The 18,980-nt window shown below is 27.7% G+C and overlaps 1 protein-coding gene and 1 long non-coding RNA gene across 2 annotated transcripts; one reads left to right on the forward strand and one right to left on the reverse strand.

The window, feature by feature from the left end:
- The first annotated feature begins 1,147 nt into the window (after window positions 1–1,147).
- Window positions 1,148–1,896, forward strand: LOC111241562. Its single transcript, XR_002667618.1, has 3 exons — window positions 1,148–1,359; window positions 1,497–1,577; window positions 1,834–1,896. It is a non-coding gene; the product is annotated as an uncharacterized LOC111241562 (long non-coding RNA).
- An 8,472-nt stretch (window positions 1,897–10,368) lies between these two features.
- On the reverse strand, window positions 10,369–11,329 carry LOC106761633. The gene has a single exon (XM_014645199.2). It carries the CDS (start codon window positions 11,314–11,316, stop codon window positions 10,561–10,563), a length of 756 nt encoding a protein of 251 aa, XP_014500685.2. The 5' UTR covers window positions 11,317–11,329; the 3' UTR covers window positions 10,369–10,560.
- Between the last annotated feature and the right edge of the window lie 7,651 nt (window positions 11,330–18,980).

The following is an 18,980-nucleotide window of genomic DNA, read 5'->3' on the forward strand; positions in this document are numbered from 1 at the left end:
ATATATATATATATATATATATATATATATATATATATATTCTCGTATCCAATTGAAAGAAAAAGTCAAATATTACTCAACTAATAACCATATACAATCAATATAATGATTTTTCATCAAAACAACACAACAGGAATGACAAATTTATTAAATGAAGTGAATTTATTGTTTTTATCTTAATTTGATATTAACTTAGTTGAAAAAGTGATCACATATCAGTTTAATAAAAAAAAAATGATTAATAATTTGACTACTATATAAGTTTATGATTCATATATTTTTTTTTCTTTCAAGTCATGACAAATTAAATACTCTTTTCCATTTTCAATTTCTTCTTCTCAAACGACACAATTCCAATAAAATTATCTTTTTCAGATTCAAAACCATATTCTACAATAAATTTATTTAATAAATATTACAGTTCAATTATGTAAAAGGTAAATATAGGAACAAAACAAATCAAATAACTAAATATGAAACCAAATTAATATTTAAACCTTTATATTATTATATTGTAATTATTAATTATCTGAATTATAAGTAATAGAATGCATGATTAAGTTATATGGGCGGGTTACAGGGAACGTGATTGGTTGGTGTCCGTATGAGATAACCAGTTGTATTAGACATGTGACACAGTATTGATTCCAAATAACATATTTAGAAAAAACTTAAGAAAATATTAAAAAATTAAAAAAATTAACACGTGACAATATTAATAAAAAAATTAAATTACATCAAATTTTAAAAAATAGGAAAAAAATTGAAACAAATAAAAATAAAGAAAATAGTTTGATATTTTGATGGGTGCTTGAAAAGGTCTTGTGGCATTTCTACTCCCTTCTCAGTGGTTCCATGAATATTTTATTTCTCCCTATTTTTGTAATATGTTTAATTTTTATTGGTTTTCTATTTTATTTAGAAGCTTTTTCTACCTCTGTTAGTGGTGGCCCTGAGTTTCTTTAGGAGGTATCTGTTTTTAGCGGTTTAGTAAATGGTTAGAAATATTTAGTTTTTGTGAATTTTTCTTAACCATCCTAAATATTTTGAGATGTTAAGCGTTTACGTTTGGTTTTAAAATGCATACATGAATCGCAACCAGAATTCATTTTCCTTCAATGGCACGACGAGGGAAGTTAGTACCGTTGTTGTCTCCTATTTAGTCATCCCTAGTGGCTCGTATGAAGGTGAATGTCTTGGCAGTGATTACTGGTTTGAATCCGACCTTCTCTTCCCTGAATTTCTTGCCAGTAATAACTGCTTTCTTCCACCCCCAACCTCTCAAACAGTCTATTTTTTTCAAAATTTCGCCTTTCGCCGTTTAAGCAATCTGGCCCGTCTCCACCACCCGCACCCGCGGTTAGTACCTCTATCAAAATTTACGTCATTATTAGGTTTAGGTTTTCGGTTCATAATTTCTCTCTACATTACAATTTTAATTGGAATTGTGTTCTGCATTTTTTTTTATGGGTTTATGATTTGCCTCATGTATGTAGACTATGACTCTGGGATTACATTCAATGAACGACGAAAAAAAGAAAGCTAGGGATGCTATTCTTGGCAGAAAATTTGATCAGGTAATTAAATGTTGGAAAATAATGTTTTAACAATTTTCTTTTTAAATTTTTTAAAAATGCATAAGTAATATTTGTTCGTTTCAAATATTTTTATAAAAATAAATTTAAACATATCAATAAAATAATAACAAATGAGCTATTAAATATAAAAAAATTGTTAAAAAAATTGTAAAGATTTCATAATCCTTAAATGTTATCAGGTAATTTTCGAAATCATCGTCTGTCATTTACTTTTTTTATTTTATTTCTTGTGTAGGTACGTGTCAACCTTTCTGGAAACACTCAGGTCTCATCGAAGCTATGATGCACTCAAATTATACGAATATTGGATATGATATTAAAATATGTCCGATTCTTTTAAGTCTAAATAGAAGTTTGATTTTAAGATAATGAATACTTTTTTCCATCATTGCATTATTTTAGACCTTTACAGATAAATTCTGACTTGAACTAAGTATTTTCTACAAATCACTCATAACAAATTGATCGGTCACCCATAACAGTGAGAAAAAGGAGTAAACGTTGGTCCAGACAAAAGAGTTAAAACAAGAGTTATCTTTGTCTTAATAAAAAACAAGTATAATATTTTGCACTGGTTAAAAGTTACGTTAATTGTTATGTATTTAGTTAAGCAGAATTTTTTTCTTGGGATAATGATATTTAGACAACATTTTTTTGACAACATTTGAACATTGATTACGTGTAATTTTTGACCAACCACAAATTGACACGTAATCAATATTCAAATGTTGTCAAAAAAATGTTGTCTAAATATCATTATCCTTTTTCTTGTATATACTCTTTGATGAGTTACGGTGTCCTTGATAAGATTTATTTCTTTATTCTATGAAACATGGTTCATTTATCTATCCAACTACCACGTGTATTTTAAAATCTCTAGCCTGATATATCAAAGACATGTAATTTATATACGTGTTCCATTCAATACTTTTTACTTCAATTTGAACGGCGATTTAATTTGTGGCAGTTGATATTGGTCACAGCTTTAATATTATTTTGATTCGCCAATGCAATGTCAATGTAACTTTTTTACATTACATATCATGAATTTTCTCACATGTTTTCAGTGAAGATAAAATGGTTACTAGGTTATTTTAAATAAATAACAACTTTAATATAAATTTGTATTTATGAATATTTTTTTAAAATAAATATTGTAAATGATGTACTTAACAAAATATGGTATAATTATAGTATAAAGTATCCCATATGAATATTGAGTGTCTAATTGAGATAACTTCAACTTCTTTCAGTCCATTAATTTCTTAGTCACCTTCCCATTATTTGAAAAAACAAAATGAAATTTAATTTTTACATTTTAATAAGTTTGTCGAATTAGATGTGAGAGAGAAACATCCATATGAAATAATAAAAGGGACAATTACCGAACATTCATCACGTTGTTTGGCCCAAACGACGATGTATCTACGTCGTTCAGTTGAAACAAGATACCCAAATAATTGCACTTCCCATGGCCCAACTAACTATACTTTATATTCATTACTGTACTGGATCATACTTCTATGTATAAATTTTCTTCTATACATATTTCTAGGAATAAAATAATATAAAATAAGGTCTTCGTTAAAAAATAAATTTAATTTTTATTCGTTAATTAGAGATTTAATCAACTAAAGATAAAACAAATTTATTATATATAAATAAAGCAAACTTTATTTTATAAATCAATTTTATAAAATTAAATCAAGTTTGTAATTCTTTTCTTAATATAATATCAATAATGAAAAAATGTTGCTATTTGAGTCGCTTTATTGATGAAAGTTAGGTTAATGTTACTATTTGTAATTACAATTAAAAAAAATGTTTGAATCATGAACAAACTTCATTCCTCATATAAAGATTGAAAGTGAATCACTCAAGCAGAATTTCAAATTGAATCGATAAGTTGTTAAATTGGCTTTTAAAATAATTTTAAAATCATACAGTATAAATTAAACGAATTCTTAAAAGTATAATAGATCTTAGATTGGTTATTGAAATGAGTGAAAGGTCATAATAATCTGTGAATTAAAATAATAATTTAAATTGGGTTTTAACATTAAAATATAATTAAGGATTTATTCTCACTCCAAAATCTTTTGCAAGCCATACTCTTAGTATTTTTCTGCCTATTTTGACTCTTTAAAATTCCATAATTTTTAATTTTATCTCTAAATTAGTTGGCTAGGCCCTACTCATTAGCTTGTTGAGCTGAGCCAATAAGGTCAATTATTTATTTTTTCTTAAATTTATAGTAATTCTAAAAGAAAAAATAAAATAAAAAATGCTGGAAAAATATTTAGGTTAGAAAATGATTGGTCCATTTATTCACTAAACAGGGTTAAATTTACGTGATTCTTTTTAACCATGATTTTAATATTGGAGTGTGTTTCCACTTCAGTCTTGCTCTTTGGACTATTGAAATTTAATTAATTTTGATAACCCTAACTCAATTAACAAACACAATAACGTATTCAGAATTTGATTACATGTAAGAGTATTACTTTAGTAACTAAAATAATTATATTAATTGGCGCGTGGGAATAAATTAAATTGTTCCATATATTACTCTATTACGTTGCTTGACTTTGTATGTATAATAATTATAATAATTGAGGTTGAAGTTATGGGAATCTTTTTAACAGTGAATTGGAGCAGGTGTGTCTCCTCGTACAATAGCTTCTTCAAATTAAATTTCAACAGCCTTTGGGCCATTTCAATTCAGAAGCCCAAAAATAATATTAAATGTCTTTTAGATTTATTTTATTTTTTCATTTGGTACGAATAAATGCTTCATTTTCTACCATTTTAATAAAGAGTAAAACATGCAAAGGAGTAAGTTTTATGACGTTATCCGTCGGTTGATGATATTTATGACATCATATATAAGACTTGTTATATTTTTTCTTTATTATGAAACAAATTCTTTAGCCCATTTCATTAATGATTCAATATTGTTGTTGATGTTTGCCATCTGATTCTTATAATATCTTGGAAACTTGGTAGCTTTCGGTTAACCTTAGTCCATGTTGTGTAGGTTTCCTTATAAACTCTTTAAAAAATTATAATATGTATATATCACTATTTTTTTTAACTAAATTTAAATTTGGGTTAAATATGTCTTTAGTCCCTATATTTTAGGGCGATTTTGGTTTTAGTCCATCTTTCAAACTATGGTACAATTTAGTCTTTCAACTTTAGAAAATTCTGGTTTTAGTCATTTTTCCCAAATTTTTTTAATTTTTTTTTTGTTTCAAGCACGTTTCATTATAGCATTTGAATTATTTACACTGTTTGACACATTTTTGCTTCAATGTTAACTGAGAAACGCGTTTGAAACAACAAATAAAATTAAAAAAAATGGGTAAAAAAGACTAAAACCAGAATTTTCTAAAGTTGAAGGACTAAATTGTACCATAATTTGAAAGAGGGACTAAAACCAAAATCGCTCCAAAATATAGAGACTAAAAACATATTTAACCCTTTAAATTTTAAAAACTACCTAAAATACTCTGAGCAGGATTATGGATATATACTACCCATAGAGTTCTAAAAAAACTCTAACAGCATAATTCAATGCAAATGACAGATAAATGGTTTCAAATTCTTAATTTAAGATTTATTTACATTTGACAAGAAGTCCTGTTAATAAATGATATTGTTATAAAAACTTATTAATATTGGTTCTTTGAATCTTTCAATATTGCTAATGCATCCCAATCATCTCACATTCCAGTGCTTAATTCTGGTTTAAAGAATAAGTTAGGTAATATAGTTATGTTAGGTAGAACTGTTCATTTTAGTTTTGCATAATTGAGTTTTGGTTTCAGTTTATGCATTCCAAACTTAATTCTTATTCTGATTTGGTTTTAGTTTCCATATTTGAATCATGTTGCAAAATTCAATTCTAGTTTCATTTTTTGTTTTCCAGTTTATAATTAGTTTTAGAAGTTGGGTTTCATAATTAGGTAGCTTTCTGATTTTAGGATTTTTAGTTCTACACTTGTTCTGATTCAATCCGTGATCAAATACATCTCCATATGATAAACCACATGATTCATTGATTATGCCAAAGTTGTGAACACTACGTAGTATTGCTTCTTGAATAATTTTGGTTTACATGTCAAATTTGATATTTTAGAGTGGTTTAGTAATTTTTAATTTATCTCATACATTTCCATATTGATTCAAACATGTTCAAATAAGCTACATAAATCATAGTTTCTCTTCATGAAATCATTTTGTCAAACAGTTTGTGAATTTCTTCACTTTTTATTAAGGATTTCGATAAAACAGTTTTGTTTTTCATAGTTATTCATTTTTTTTATAAGTTAAAATTAGTACAGTTAACAGTTCAATTTAGTTTAGATTGTAGTTCAATGCAATTTAATAAAATAAAATATGTTTCAGTTTAGTTGGTTTGAATTATCTTTTAGTTCAGTTCAGCCGAACTCATTTTTATTTTAGTGAATTTTTTAATAGTACAATTTCATTTTGTCCATCCCTAATAACAGCTAGATAAAACTATGCAACCATGCCTCCATGTCACCGCCTTCCACCAAAGGCATGTTAGCACCTAACACATTATCTACTCACATCGAAAAGTGATAATTGTAATATAATACAACACATAAAGAAAAAAAAACTAAGGTAAAAACTAGTGTGCAAAAAAAAATAACATAATACAATTAAATCACATCATATATTTATATCAATCATTTATGAATTTCATTAACTCAAATAAGCACACAATGTAGCTAATACTATCTAAATATATGCTTTGACATAAGATTTCACTATAGGCGTATACATGTAGTATTTATGCTCTACAAAGTCATAAACAAAGGATTATCACGATACTATTCATAAGGTTAGTCATTTTTGCGTCTAGGACCAAATAGTCCAGTGGCTAGGATCTCTTGCCATTCACTCTCCCACCATTCGTTTCTATATGAGTTGAATAGTTGGTAGAATATCACGATACCTACTTTATGAACTCTCATATGTTGCAACATACACTACACATCACAAAACATAGAATTTCTCCTTGAAATTCTCTCAACAACAATACCACATATATTCATAACAAAATTCCTCATTTCCACACATACAATTACAATACTTACAAGCATACTCAATGATTATCTAAATCAATACCAAACAATAAAAAAGGTGGCATTCAACGGTAGTCCTAGCGCTCATCATCTCTAGACCCGTAGTACAAGATGATGCTCAAGGGTGCCTTACCATCGCTCAATGTCAAAACATTTGCAAAAATTGCCGCTCAGTGATGAAAGTAGGTCCTCAATAGTCTTGAGCAAAAATTCTTCTAGGCTTGCACAACAAAGCTTGCGCTCAAAGCCATATCGGATTTTAGCACACTCATATATTTGTGATTTAACTGAAATAAGACCTGATTACTTGCTCAAATTGATACGTGAAATGGTTCAACACAATTTTTATACCTTCAACACATTAATTTGCTCAATTGCTCAACTCTTCGGTTCTCTCAATCACCACAGTCCAAACCACAAGTCACAACTCAAATTTATTAACAAAACCATACAATTTCATTTCAAACATCAAACACTAATCAAATTCAACTAGCTTTCCTTGCCTAAAAGACAACCAAACAACTCAAAGACTCCTAAAGCACCCTTAAACACATCTGTAGGTCAAACTGTCCCTATGAACAACGTAAGCACGATCAGACACACCATCAAAACCATTGATCAACAAAGATTAGCAAGAAGAACACAAATACCATGTGAACCAAAAAGGAGCCACATGCAAAATAAAAAAATCCATTTAACCAAGAAGGAGACAAAAAATCAACTTACCCTATTTAAAAAACTGATTAATTGATTTTATTGAACTCACCACCAGGAGAAATCCTATCGTTTTCAATCTTAAAAATATGAACAAATTGTAAATATAATGTGTGTTTTATAATAATGAAACTCTTTTATGAAAGTTCTATTTATACTTTAAATTTTAATATTAAAATAATTGAATCTCATTATTTAAACACATTATCAGTTCTAAAACACTATTTTCTATAATTTAACAAATTTTACATTTTTTTTTATTTATTACTATCTTAATTCTCACTTAATATTCAATACATTTATCTGAGAAAGGGAATAATATGTTATTTTAGTTTTTTTTTTTTACAATCTAACGTTTTTATTCCATAATTGGAACATAGTTTATTTTAGATTAATATATGTATATGCTAATATAATGAAGATGTTTTATGTTAGTTAATTCTTATTTTTATGTTGTAGATACGTTTGCTGTTATTGTCGCACACATAAATTTACCTCACATTGAAAATGTACCATGTAAATTTATGTTGAACACTTTTGTAGGTTTGATGTAAAAATGCAATATTATGTTGGATTATACTATATCTGAGATAAAAATGTCTATGACTAATTAAAAAAATGTTTAATTAATTATTTAGTCCTCTAATTTATTGATTCGGTTAATTTTGGTCCCTTTATAATTTTTTAGGTTAAATTTAGTGTTTTAATTTTTTAAAAAGGTTCAATTTGATTCTTCCTATTAAGTTGACGTTAACATTGTATTTCTACATGTCATATGTCAATTCATTAAATTTGTAATTTTTTATTCTTTCTTTTTATCTTTAAAAAAAATATCTCACACGTGATAATTTATATTTTTCTTTATAAATTAAAAAAAAATAAAAAAAAATAAAAAAAATATAAATTTTATAAAATTGACACATCACATGTATAGACATGATGTTAATACAAAAATTATCAAATCGAATTTTTTTAAAAAAAATTTGAAACATGAAATTTAACTAAAAAATAAGAAGACCAAAATGAACCAAACAAACAAATTAGATGACTAAATCACTAATTAAGTCTAAAAATGAAATGAATAATTATGGAGTTGTTTATCAAATAAATTTTTTTTATAAAGTTAAAGAAAAATTGGTAAACAATAAAATTAAACTCAAACTCAGAAAAAAAAATGCTTGATCATACCAAAAGAAAATTGAATCATGCAAGTTCAAGGTATCCTGAACTAGATACAGTTAAATTTGTTCAAGTCAATCTTCTTTTAGAGTGGCCAAGCTTATAAGCTAATGACTTTGATAAAAAACTATTGTTTATGTGAGTGTTGGTGGGATGGAAGAGACTGCAAAATGCAAAATTCTTATACAAATACATCAAAGAAGTCCACCATGTTTGGTAAAAGCTGGAAGGAGTTTAATGTAGTCAATGGATTAAAAGAAGTTGACATAGTTCTATTCTACTATGAGAATTTGCATGTTTTATTTTTTCTTTTATTGATCTGTTTATTTTACATATATAGAAAAACCTGCCCTTTGGTATATATGCAAATTAATTATTTTCTTTTCCAAATTTCTTTTTTCTTTAATACTTTCTTCATGTATTAAATATTTTTTCAATTTATCTAATTTTTTAATGACAGACTTATTTTATTTATGTCTTATAATTAATATTTATAATTAATAGCTTCCATTCATTTTGTTAATGTGTTGATTTCAAGTACAAGTATATAAAATTTAATAATTTAAAAAGTAAAGACAAGTTCCTAATGTACTAAATAAAGTTGTTCCCTTGATTTTGGAGTAAATAATTGGTTCATTTCGCTTTTTTACTCAAAAACAATACACTATTAAAAAATATTGATCAAGAAAAACGCTTTTGTGTGATAATGTGTTTTAACTATAATTTAATGGCTAAAAATAAGAAGAAAAAAAATCATTATTTTCTTAAAATCATTTCATTAATTACAAGAAACAAAATTTATTTTCTATTATTTAAGAAAAAAAAAAACTCGTGCATTACGCGAGAGCTGAATGTCAGAAGCAAGAAAATTCGTATTAATTTGAAATAAATTTAAATAATAAAAATAAAAAGTAATTATGAGAGCTAAAGTGAGTGAGGAGGGACCTAGGGGCAAGCAAATGTCAAAGAGAGATTACGTCTCCCAATTATTTCTTCTGAACTGCATTGATTCTGAAATTAAAAAAATAAAATAAGAACTATACTATCCTTTGATTAAATTAAAATATATGCGATTTTCAGCATATAAAATACGATCACATCTGACCACAATCACCAAATCCATCATGGCAATACGTCAATATCACGTGTTGCCTATACAAATCGTTTACGGCTTGTAATTTTTCTTTTTTATTCCCTAAATTCAAATTATGAAGTAAAAACTATCAGAGTAATTATTGCACTTCGCATATTCGCATATGATTAAGAATAATACTAAATACGCACATAATTCCGTTCACTTTTCACCACAAACATAACACTTGGCCTTCCCTTTTATAGAACCACAAAAAACATTTCAAATTTTTAATATATAAGCCAATTTAATTTAATTTAATTATTGCATATTTAAACTTACGTTCATAACATAGTTTACCTGTTACAAAATTAAATTTAAGAATCAAACCAAGTTTAAGCTATAGTTTAGAGATCAACATATTTTTTGCACCCATTTTAAAACACATGGTCAACAACCCTAACGAAAATGACTGGTAAGCATTATAAAGAGAAATTTAAAGGCTCAGAATGTACTATGGCATTTTCTTGGCCACATGCTTCCACCTCTTCAATTACTCATTTGCACAAAGAGTAGTAAAAATACAAATAAATAAATAAATTAACCATATCCATATATATCCATACTGGTTTCGTCGTCACAGAGAAATAATATCCACAAAGAAATAGAGATTAAAAATATAGGTACTGTCGCAAATGTGTGTAGAATGACAGCAACGGGTAATTTTTTATTGCACTAATTTTATTATTTCATCAACAAAATTTTCCATACAAAGTTACCATATATACATACATACATTCTCAAATCTCAGTAATATTTTCCACCTTTGAGGAAGAGGTACCATAACCTAAATCTTACAATGATTACTATTTTGTGACATCTGTTACCAGACATGGATACGGTTGGAGTTGCTGTACCACGATTCTCTGGCCAAAGAACCAGTTAACCCACCGTCCCATAATCTAACAACGTTGCCGTTAAGCTCCGTCACATCCTGCCACGTGTACCACCCGTTTTCGCTCTCCCCGTTTCTCAGCCGTAACAGCCTCTCCCACCTCTCCCACCACTCCGTTCCGGAGCCGTCGCTTTCTTCACACGACGTCGCGAACCCCTCGCTCTCGCTCTCGCTGTCGCACGTGCATTGCACGTGCTCCTCGTAATACACTGTGAACTTCCCCTTCCTCACGCCGTCAACGTCCTCCTCCGCGCCGCCGTTAGCATTAACCGCTTCTCGCGTTGGCTCTGTCTTCTCATGGTTGGACGTCTGCCGGTGGGGCTCGGCGGAGGGTTGGGTCTCGGGTATGGGCCTGGGGCAGCCCGCGGATCGGATCTTCCAGAAGCTGAGTGCGGCGGTGAGAAGAGCGAGCCAGGTCCATAAACTGTTGAGCGCGGTGAGCAAACCGAAGCTCAGGTAGTTGAAGGCTAAAGCTTCGACATTAGAATCCAACACGTTCATGTTGTTTTGCTCTGTGTGCACTATTGGATTGAAGATTTTGTGTTGTGAGAGAAGAATTGAATGAGAGAGGAAGATATAAGGGTAAGAGACAGAGGAGGGTGGGATCTCTAATAAGATGCCAGAATCGGGACCGAAGATGCTACTCACACTGTACGCTGTCATCACAAAAAATAATTTTTTCATTCTTATTATTAATATTATGAATTTATGACTGTGGTTGTTCCATTTTCGCACTTTTTTTTTCATTATTTTATTGAAGAAATTGTCTTATAATATCAGCATACATATATATATATATATATATATATATATATATATATAATATTTATTTATTTATTTATTTCAATAAGAAAAAAATAAGTGAAGACATTTTAATTCATTTTTTTTTTTAATTCAAAGAAGAATGTAAGGTTGTTGTGAATTCTGCCCTCTTTAAAATAATCTTTTACTAATTTGTGAGATCGATCATTTTAAGCATTAAATTGGTCTCTTTTTTTAAACAAGTTTATTTTTAAGAGAATTATATAGATGAAAGCACCAGTTTATAAAGATAAAGTTGTGTGTTAATAGTCGATTTTAAGATTATAAATAGGACTTTAAGATTATAAATAGGATAATGATATTTAGAGAATTTTTTTTTACAACATTTGAATATTGATTACGTGTCAATCTGTAATTGGTTGTAAATTACTCCTTAATCAATAATAATAATAAATAATCATAAACACTATTATAGAGTAATTTACGACCAATCACAGATTGACAAATAATCAAAGTTCAAATATTATAAAAAAAAATGTTGTCTAAATATCATTATCCTTATAAATATATCTTTTCAAGTTTATGAAGAAGTCATATTCTAATTCATAATTTCCACGTTAAAATATCCTTTAGAAATCATTGAAGCCGCAAGTTATATTTTGTTTCTTTTTCAAACACGAATTTGTTATTTTTCTAATAACTAAAGTGGCATGTTGTCATACGACTTTGTTATTATTATTTAAAAAAAAAATAACTGAAGTTGTATTTACTCATACAAGTTTAACTTTGAAGATATTTTTACTTTGGAAATACTTTTGTTTTATTTTGTTTACTTTTTCTTTTTTTTTAACTTGGAAAACAGTTTGTCATTTACAACTACACTCATTGGTTGATTATATGTACAAGTTACACACTATTTATAAGATTAACAAAGTTTAATTTCATGTACTTTAAAATAATGATTATATGTCATATTCACTTTACTTTAAAATCTCTTAAAAAAGTAATTAAAATTCATCAAAAATATACTTAAATTCATTCCCTTACTTTTTATCAAATTTAGCTATATAAAATATCATTTGAATAATAAATTAAGTCACTTTAAAAGGAAATTAGAAGAAGTTTAGATTTAAATCAATTGTAGTTAGAGAATGAACTACAATAATAATTTTTCAATTAAATTAAGATGAAATAAGAATAGTCAGAGACGCTATGCATTAGATTCTAAATAAAAAAATCCATCCTTTTTTTAATTCCTTGGTTTCAAAGATTAAAATCATAATAGCTTATATATGTTTTCTAGGATTTCTTATTTTCTATATTATAGAAATTTGCACGAAGTAAAACAATTTTAAAAAGTAGTAAATGATACACAAACAATCTAAAAGAAATTTAAAATACTGTAAATTATATTTAAAATTGAAGTTCAATTCTCCCATCTTCTTCGCGCGAAGGAGGAAACCCTCTTGTTCCGAGACTCGTCCTCACCGTGCTAGCGAAGAACGACCGCCACCACCATTCTCTTACCATACACAGCTCCTTTAGCTTCTGCATGGGCAAAGTAAAATGAACAAATCCCACCCCATTTCTTATCCTCTAGAGTCTATATATGGATGAAATTATTTAAAATCATCTCTATAATTTTTTCAATCGGATCATTTCTTTCAAAATCTTGGATTTCTTTCAGATCTTGCATTGGAAGACTTTATCATGTGTTTTGTCGTCTTAGACCTTGAACATCTGATCTTGGAAATGCTTCTAAGTCATTTTAGAATATAAATTTAAGAGTGTTAACCGTGTGGACACATCCTCTATTAAGTTTAGAGCTGCCATTCATCCACTGCTATTACCAATGTTAGGATTATGCTAGAGTTTTAATTGAATTCACTCAAGCCCAAATTAACTAATTTAAAAGAATAATTTGTCTAAATTATATTATTTTAAAAATGAAAATATACAATTTTATTATAACTTAGATAATTAATACTTATAAAATAACTTTTTATTATTAGTTATAATAAAAATTAAGATGCAAAAATAATAATTATTTTAGTTTATTAAATATATATTAATTAATGAGTTAAAAAATTAAAAAATATTTATATAATTAAATACCTTTAATCTCATCCTATTTTTTATTTACCCTATACCTACTACATATTCATTTTACTTTATTTATATTTATCTCCAATTATCTTATTTGTTTATTTATATTTATTTTGAATTACATATTTATTTATTTTTAGTTATATACTAGTCCTATTTATTTATATAATTATTTTTTTTGTGTCAAATATTTAATGGAAAATAAATATGATAATAAGTATTATTATTATTATTATTATAAAATAATAAAAGTTATAATAAATAAAAATTTGATTATTGTAGTTGGAGATATAATCTTGAGAATTTAAAGGAGTGACTTTTACTCAAAATAAACTTTTGAGTTATAAACAAAAGAATCATGGGTGTAGTGACTAAAACATTTTATCTCATGGAAATCATATTCATTATAGTATCATAGTAGGTAAACTTTGTCTCATGGAGATCATGTTCATTTTTTTATCATAGTAGGTAAAGTTTACCTATATCGCAACCAAAGTTACTAGATAATATAATCACACAAAATAATAGTTTTATGTAGGGAGTACAACATATATAAGCCTCGTGTACATATACTTCCTTCCTTGAAATCATTTGCGAATTTATATTATTTTAAACTAATTTGAAAGTCTTACATTAATTAAATATTTTAAAAATATTATCCTTATTTTTCTCAAGGAGAGTCTAAATCTAGAATATTACAATCCTAAAATCCACTTCAAAATAACAATGACATTAAAACACTACCACAAGCAATATAACCTAATCCACCTCAAAATAACAATCACATTACTATAATTAGAAAAATGTAGAAAGTAAAAGAAATAACATCAATTATTACAAATAAAAACAATTTTAAAACCTAAATAAAATCCAAATTGAAATGGTATCCAATCACTACTCTTTAGACAATTAGCAAAAATGTATGAGAATCCTAAAATAAACATATATTTCAAATAACATATAAAACAATGTAACATACTCGAGTACGCATACTATAACAAATAAAGTTAAGAAATTTCAACACCTTAAAAGTTAATCATTATTTAAAATCATAAAATAAAAGTAAGACATGTATATAAAGTTCTCAACATGATCGTGATACCAACTAAAAAGCAATAACAACATGCAAGTTAATGTACTTAACTTTAAAGTATTATCTCTTCGTTCAAAGAAACTTGCACCTATTTATTTCTTTACAAAAAAAACCACTCATATAAATGTTTTTTTGAAACACATCTCAAATAAAGAGTAGAACTACTCTGCATATAGTAGAACAGGTGCAAGTCTTATATACATTTTCTTGAAATTATTTGCAAATGTATATATGTGACTTGAACTTATGCACTTAAGGTTTGATACCACTTTTGTTGTAGTAGTGGTAGTGTTGACTATCAATAAAAATCATCAGTTCTAACACCACCAATAAGTTTCTTTTATTGAAAGTATTTATTTTGGTGAGATTATATAAATATGACTTGACTCTATTAATACTACTTAATTCAAAAATTTTAAATACATTAAATTTATGTTTATTTTTTCTTACATAATGTTTAATTTTGTTTTTTCTAACTAATGTAAAACTTAGATCTATACTTAGATTATTCTCAACACTTATATTGGAAAATACTCATTTATAAAAAATGCTTAAGACACTAACCAAATATTGCTTAAAGTATTGAACATATCACTACGAAGTCACCGTGAAAGTCCAAGTTTGAAATAATACTTGATATTTTCATATTTGATTGAAAAAAATTGTATGTAAATTTTAATTAAGAAATACTAGAAAATAGTAATCTAGATAATCAATAAAGATGCTAAGATTTTTTTAAGCAAAAGGATAGGAGAATGAATACTTGAAAAACAATAACACATGAAATTTCACCTCAGCAATCAATGTAGTAAAAGTATGAACTAACAAATTAAGTATATTAGTGAAACTCTAATTCTAATAACACCACCTACAGAACTTTTCTAATTTTCTTATTTCTCATGTAATTAAGTCTCTTTATTACCACTACTCTGTATTCTATCCATGCACCCTACCACAGAACATGCGTATAAAATGGGCAGAAGGAAAACTATTCAAACTATTTAAGGAAAATTCCATACATCTTCCATTTACAATATCAGAAATGGGTTTGAAAGTGCTTATTTTATTATGGTCAGCTTTAAACAATGTTGCATTGTTGACATTCAACACCAAAACTATAGGCAGACATAATAAGAATAATTGAACTTTTTGTTTTAAGTAAAAAAAAGCATTCAATATGAAAAAACAAAGATCAATTTTGAATCAGAAGCCCCATCAAAAAAAGTTCTGTACTCTAGTTTCCAGCAACAAAATACCTAGATTGCAAAATCAATTTTTTTATTACATTAACATATATAATCCCACAGTTGAAGACATCTTCTTACAACAAGCATCATAATATCTAATAAATGAAGTAGAAGATCAAGAGATGAAAAGGTATCCAAATATATTTATTTGTGCAAAAAGTAATAGACTGACCAAAAGGTACCAACGAATGAGATGCAGAATGTTAGGAAGAAAACTTACTTCATTCTCAAACTCAGGACTTCTTAAATTGGTGGAGAGGTTTCTCATCAACAGCAATACCTGCTAAAGAGAAAAACGCCATATAAATCTGCTACATTGGCCAATAATTTAAGTTATATAAACAGTAGACTTCCCTATCAATTGTAGTCTGACAGCTCAAACCTTGAATATGTTGGAGGGAAATTTCGCACACACATAAAACTCCAGTAAGACATTGACTCCTTTGGACAAGCCTTCACGGGTTTGCTTTTGGTACCACTCTAAAAGACCTCTTATCATTGCAGATATCTATGTGTATATAAACCCTTGAACAGTCCTTCTTTCATTCAATGTAAGACTTTGATTGCACTCGAAGAGAATACTCACTCACCAAGACACCATAAGAAAGCAGAGAAATAAAAAAATAAACAAATGATATCTGGCAAAAAAAATAGAAGACTTCGGTCACTTACGGTTTTCACATTTATTGGGTCCATATGTAGCAGTGTTTGTAAATGATTAGTCACATTTGGATCGAACAGACATCCAATGAAGTTATATACTTGTGCAAAATCTGGCATTGCTGTTTAACAGGACGGGTGAACTTGTGACAGGTCTCGTTATAGAATGTTACTTTTCTACTAGTGTTAATAGTTTGATTGCAATATTAAATATGAATATACGATATTAATGATTAATTAATGGGATTGATTACTATAAACATATTATTAATATTCAAATAAAAACATTTTTTTCTATCTTAATTAAATAGAAATATTTTTATGAAACATATCTGACTTGAATTTCGGAATATCTTCTACCGATCAACAATCTGTTAATGTAAATTGCATTCTTGAAGAAAAAGATTAGACGATCGGAATAAAACAGAGCAATGAAGGACAACCGGATCTGGAACGTTTTCAACTGAAACACAATGATAATCACTTTAGGAAATGAATGTGTAATTTTTATCGTCTCTATTTACAAGAAGAATATATGTATATTGTTAAAATATTTTTATTGCATATACGTAATTCTATAAGGTTATATATACTCGAGGGAAATTGGTAACTGGTGTCAAAATAGATTGAAATTTGTAAGTAAATTTGCTTCATCATATTCGAATGGGATTGAATTGAAAAAAATGTTCTTGGTTAATTTTGAATTTGATTTATTAAAAATCTAATTCATTTGAATTGAATTTGTGAAAACTGTGTTTAACTCCTATAATTCTGCATTTTATATTTATCTTTAATTATATTTAGAGTTTAAGATAATTTTTGATAGTGTTATATATATATATATATATATATATATATATATATATATATATATATATATATTAATTATTTTTAAGTTTAACATTATTCTGAATTAAAATTTATTTAAATTTAAATTAGAAAAGAATTATTATTTTTTTAGAATTAAAAAAATATAATTAAATAAGTTATTCAATCAACTTATTTAATCCATTAATTCAAGTTAAACTAATTTTTTTTTATTCACTAATAAATAAACTAAATTAACTTGGTTAACTAAATCGCTGGTGAGGCGAACGAGATCGAATAGAATTACCTTTTTGAGAGCCCTAATATCGACAATGAATAACGATTTTATCTTTGTATGAAGAATAAGATAAGAAGGAAATTTGAGTAAGAGAGAGTGTGGGGTTAAGTATATTACGCGTGGCAGCATGTATGGTTGTGTGAATCTTTTGGCATTCTTAATTCATTGCAGTATTATCTTGGGTGAAAAATGAAATTATTTATTGGTAAAATAAAATTTATATAACTTGATTCAATAATAATGGATTAGGCAAATTAACTTATATAAAACTTTTTCAATTTAATTTTCGTATATGTAATACTGAAGTGATTCGATTAATTAATATACCTTAGGTTAATTCATTTATTTGAACTTATTTTGACATATGTGAATATTTTTATGTATGAATACAAAGATGGTAAAAGCATGTGTTCTGGTTCGGTTTGATCCGGTAAGTCCAACCATAGATGAAAGGTGGTAGGTCAGTTCAATTCATATTTTAAATTAGGTATTAGGTTTAATATCATTATTCGTCATAATTTTGGTGGGATATATTCGAGATTCTAATTTTTCTACCTCTGGTGGTGGCCCTGAGTTTCTTTAGGTATTAAAACTAAAATTATATATATTTTTAGGAGCGGTTTAGTAAATGGTTAGAAATATTTAGATTTTGTGAATTTTTCTTAACCATGAGAGTCTGTGAGATGTTAAAATGCATCCATGAATCGCAACCAGAATTCATTTTCCTTCAATGGCAAGAGAGAACGTTACCGTTGTTGTCTCCTATCTCGTCATCCCTAATGGCTCGTGCGTAGGTGAATGTCTTGGCAGTGATTACTGGTTTGAATCCGACCTTCTCTTCCCTGAATTTCTTGCCAGATGTTAAAATGTTACGAAGATGATGTTCGCGTATCGCTTCCAGTTGCTTCACACCAAACTGACACGCGGCGAGATTTTGTCAATGTGTCACAGGTACATAAACCACGACATGCAGAAACAAAAATGATAAATGATCAAGCAATGTTATCGGACAATCACCAGGAACATACCGAGAATGATTTGTGTTGGTATCTCGAAACCGGTTGCTCCAATCATATGACTGGTAGAAAAGAATGACTTGTTGACTTGGATTCAAGAAAGAAGAATAAAATAAGATTTGCAGATGACAACATTGTGATGGCAGAAGGAGTTGGAAGAGTGCTTCTCACATGCAAGAATGGAGAAATTGCATACATGGATGGAGTTTTATTCGTTCCTACAATGAAGAGCAACTTATTAAGTCTTGGGCAACTTATGGAAAAGGGATATACTATGAGTACGAGAGGAAATTCCATAGAAGTGTTCGATAGGAGGAAGCGTTTGATAATCAAGGCACCCATCTCAAAGAACAGAACAT

This window comes from Vigna radiata, chromosome 5 (genome assembly GCF_000741045.1).
Source record: "Vigna radiata var. radiata cultivar VC1973A chromosome 5, Vradiata_ver6, whole genome shotgun sequence".
Classification (NCBI taxonomy): domain Eukaryota; kingdom Viridiplantae; phylum Streptophyta; class Magnoliopsida; order Fabales; family Fabaceae; genus Vigna; species Vigna radiata.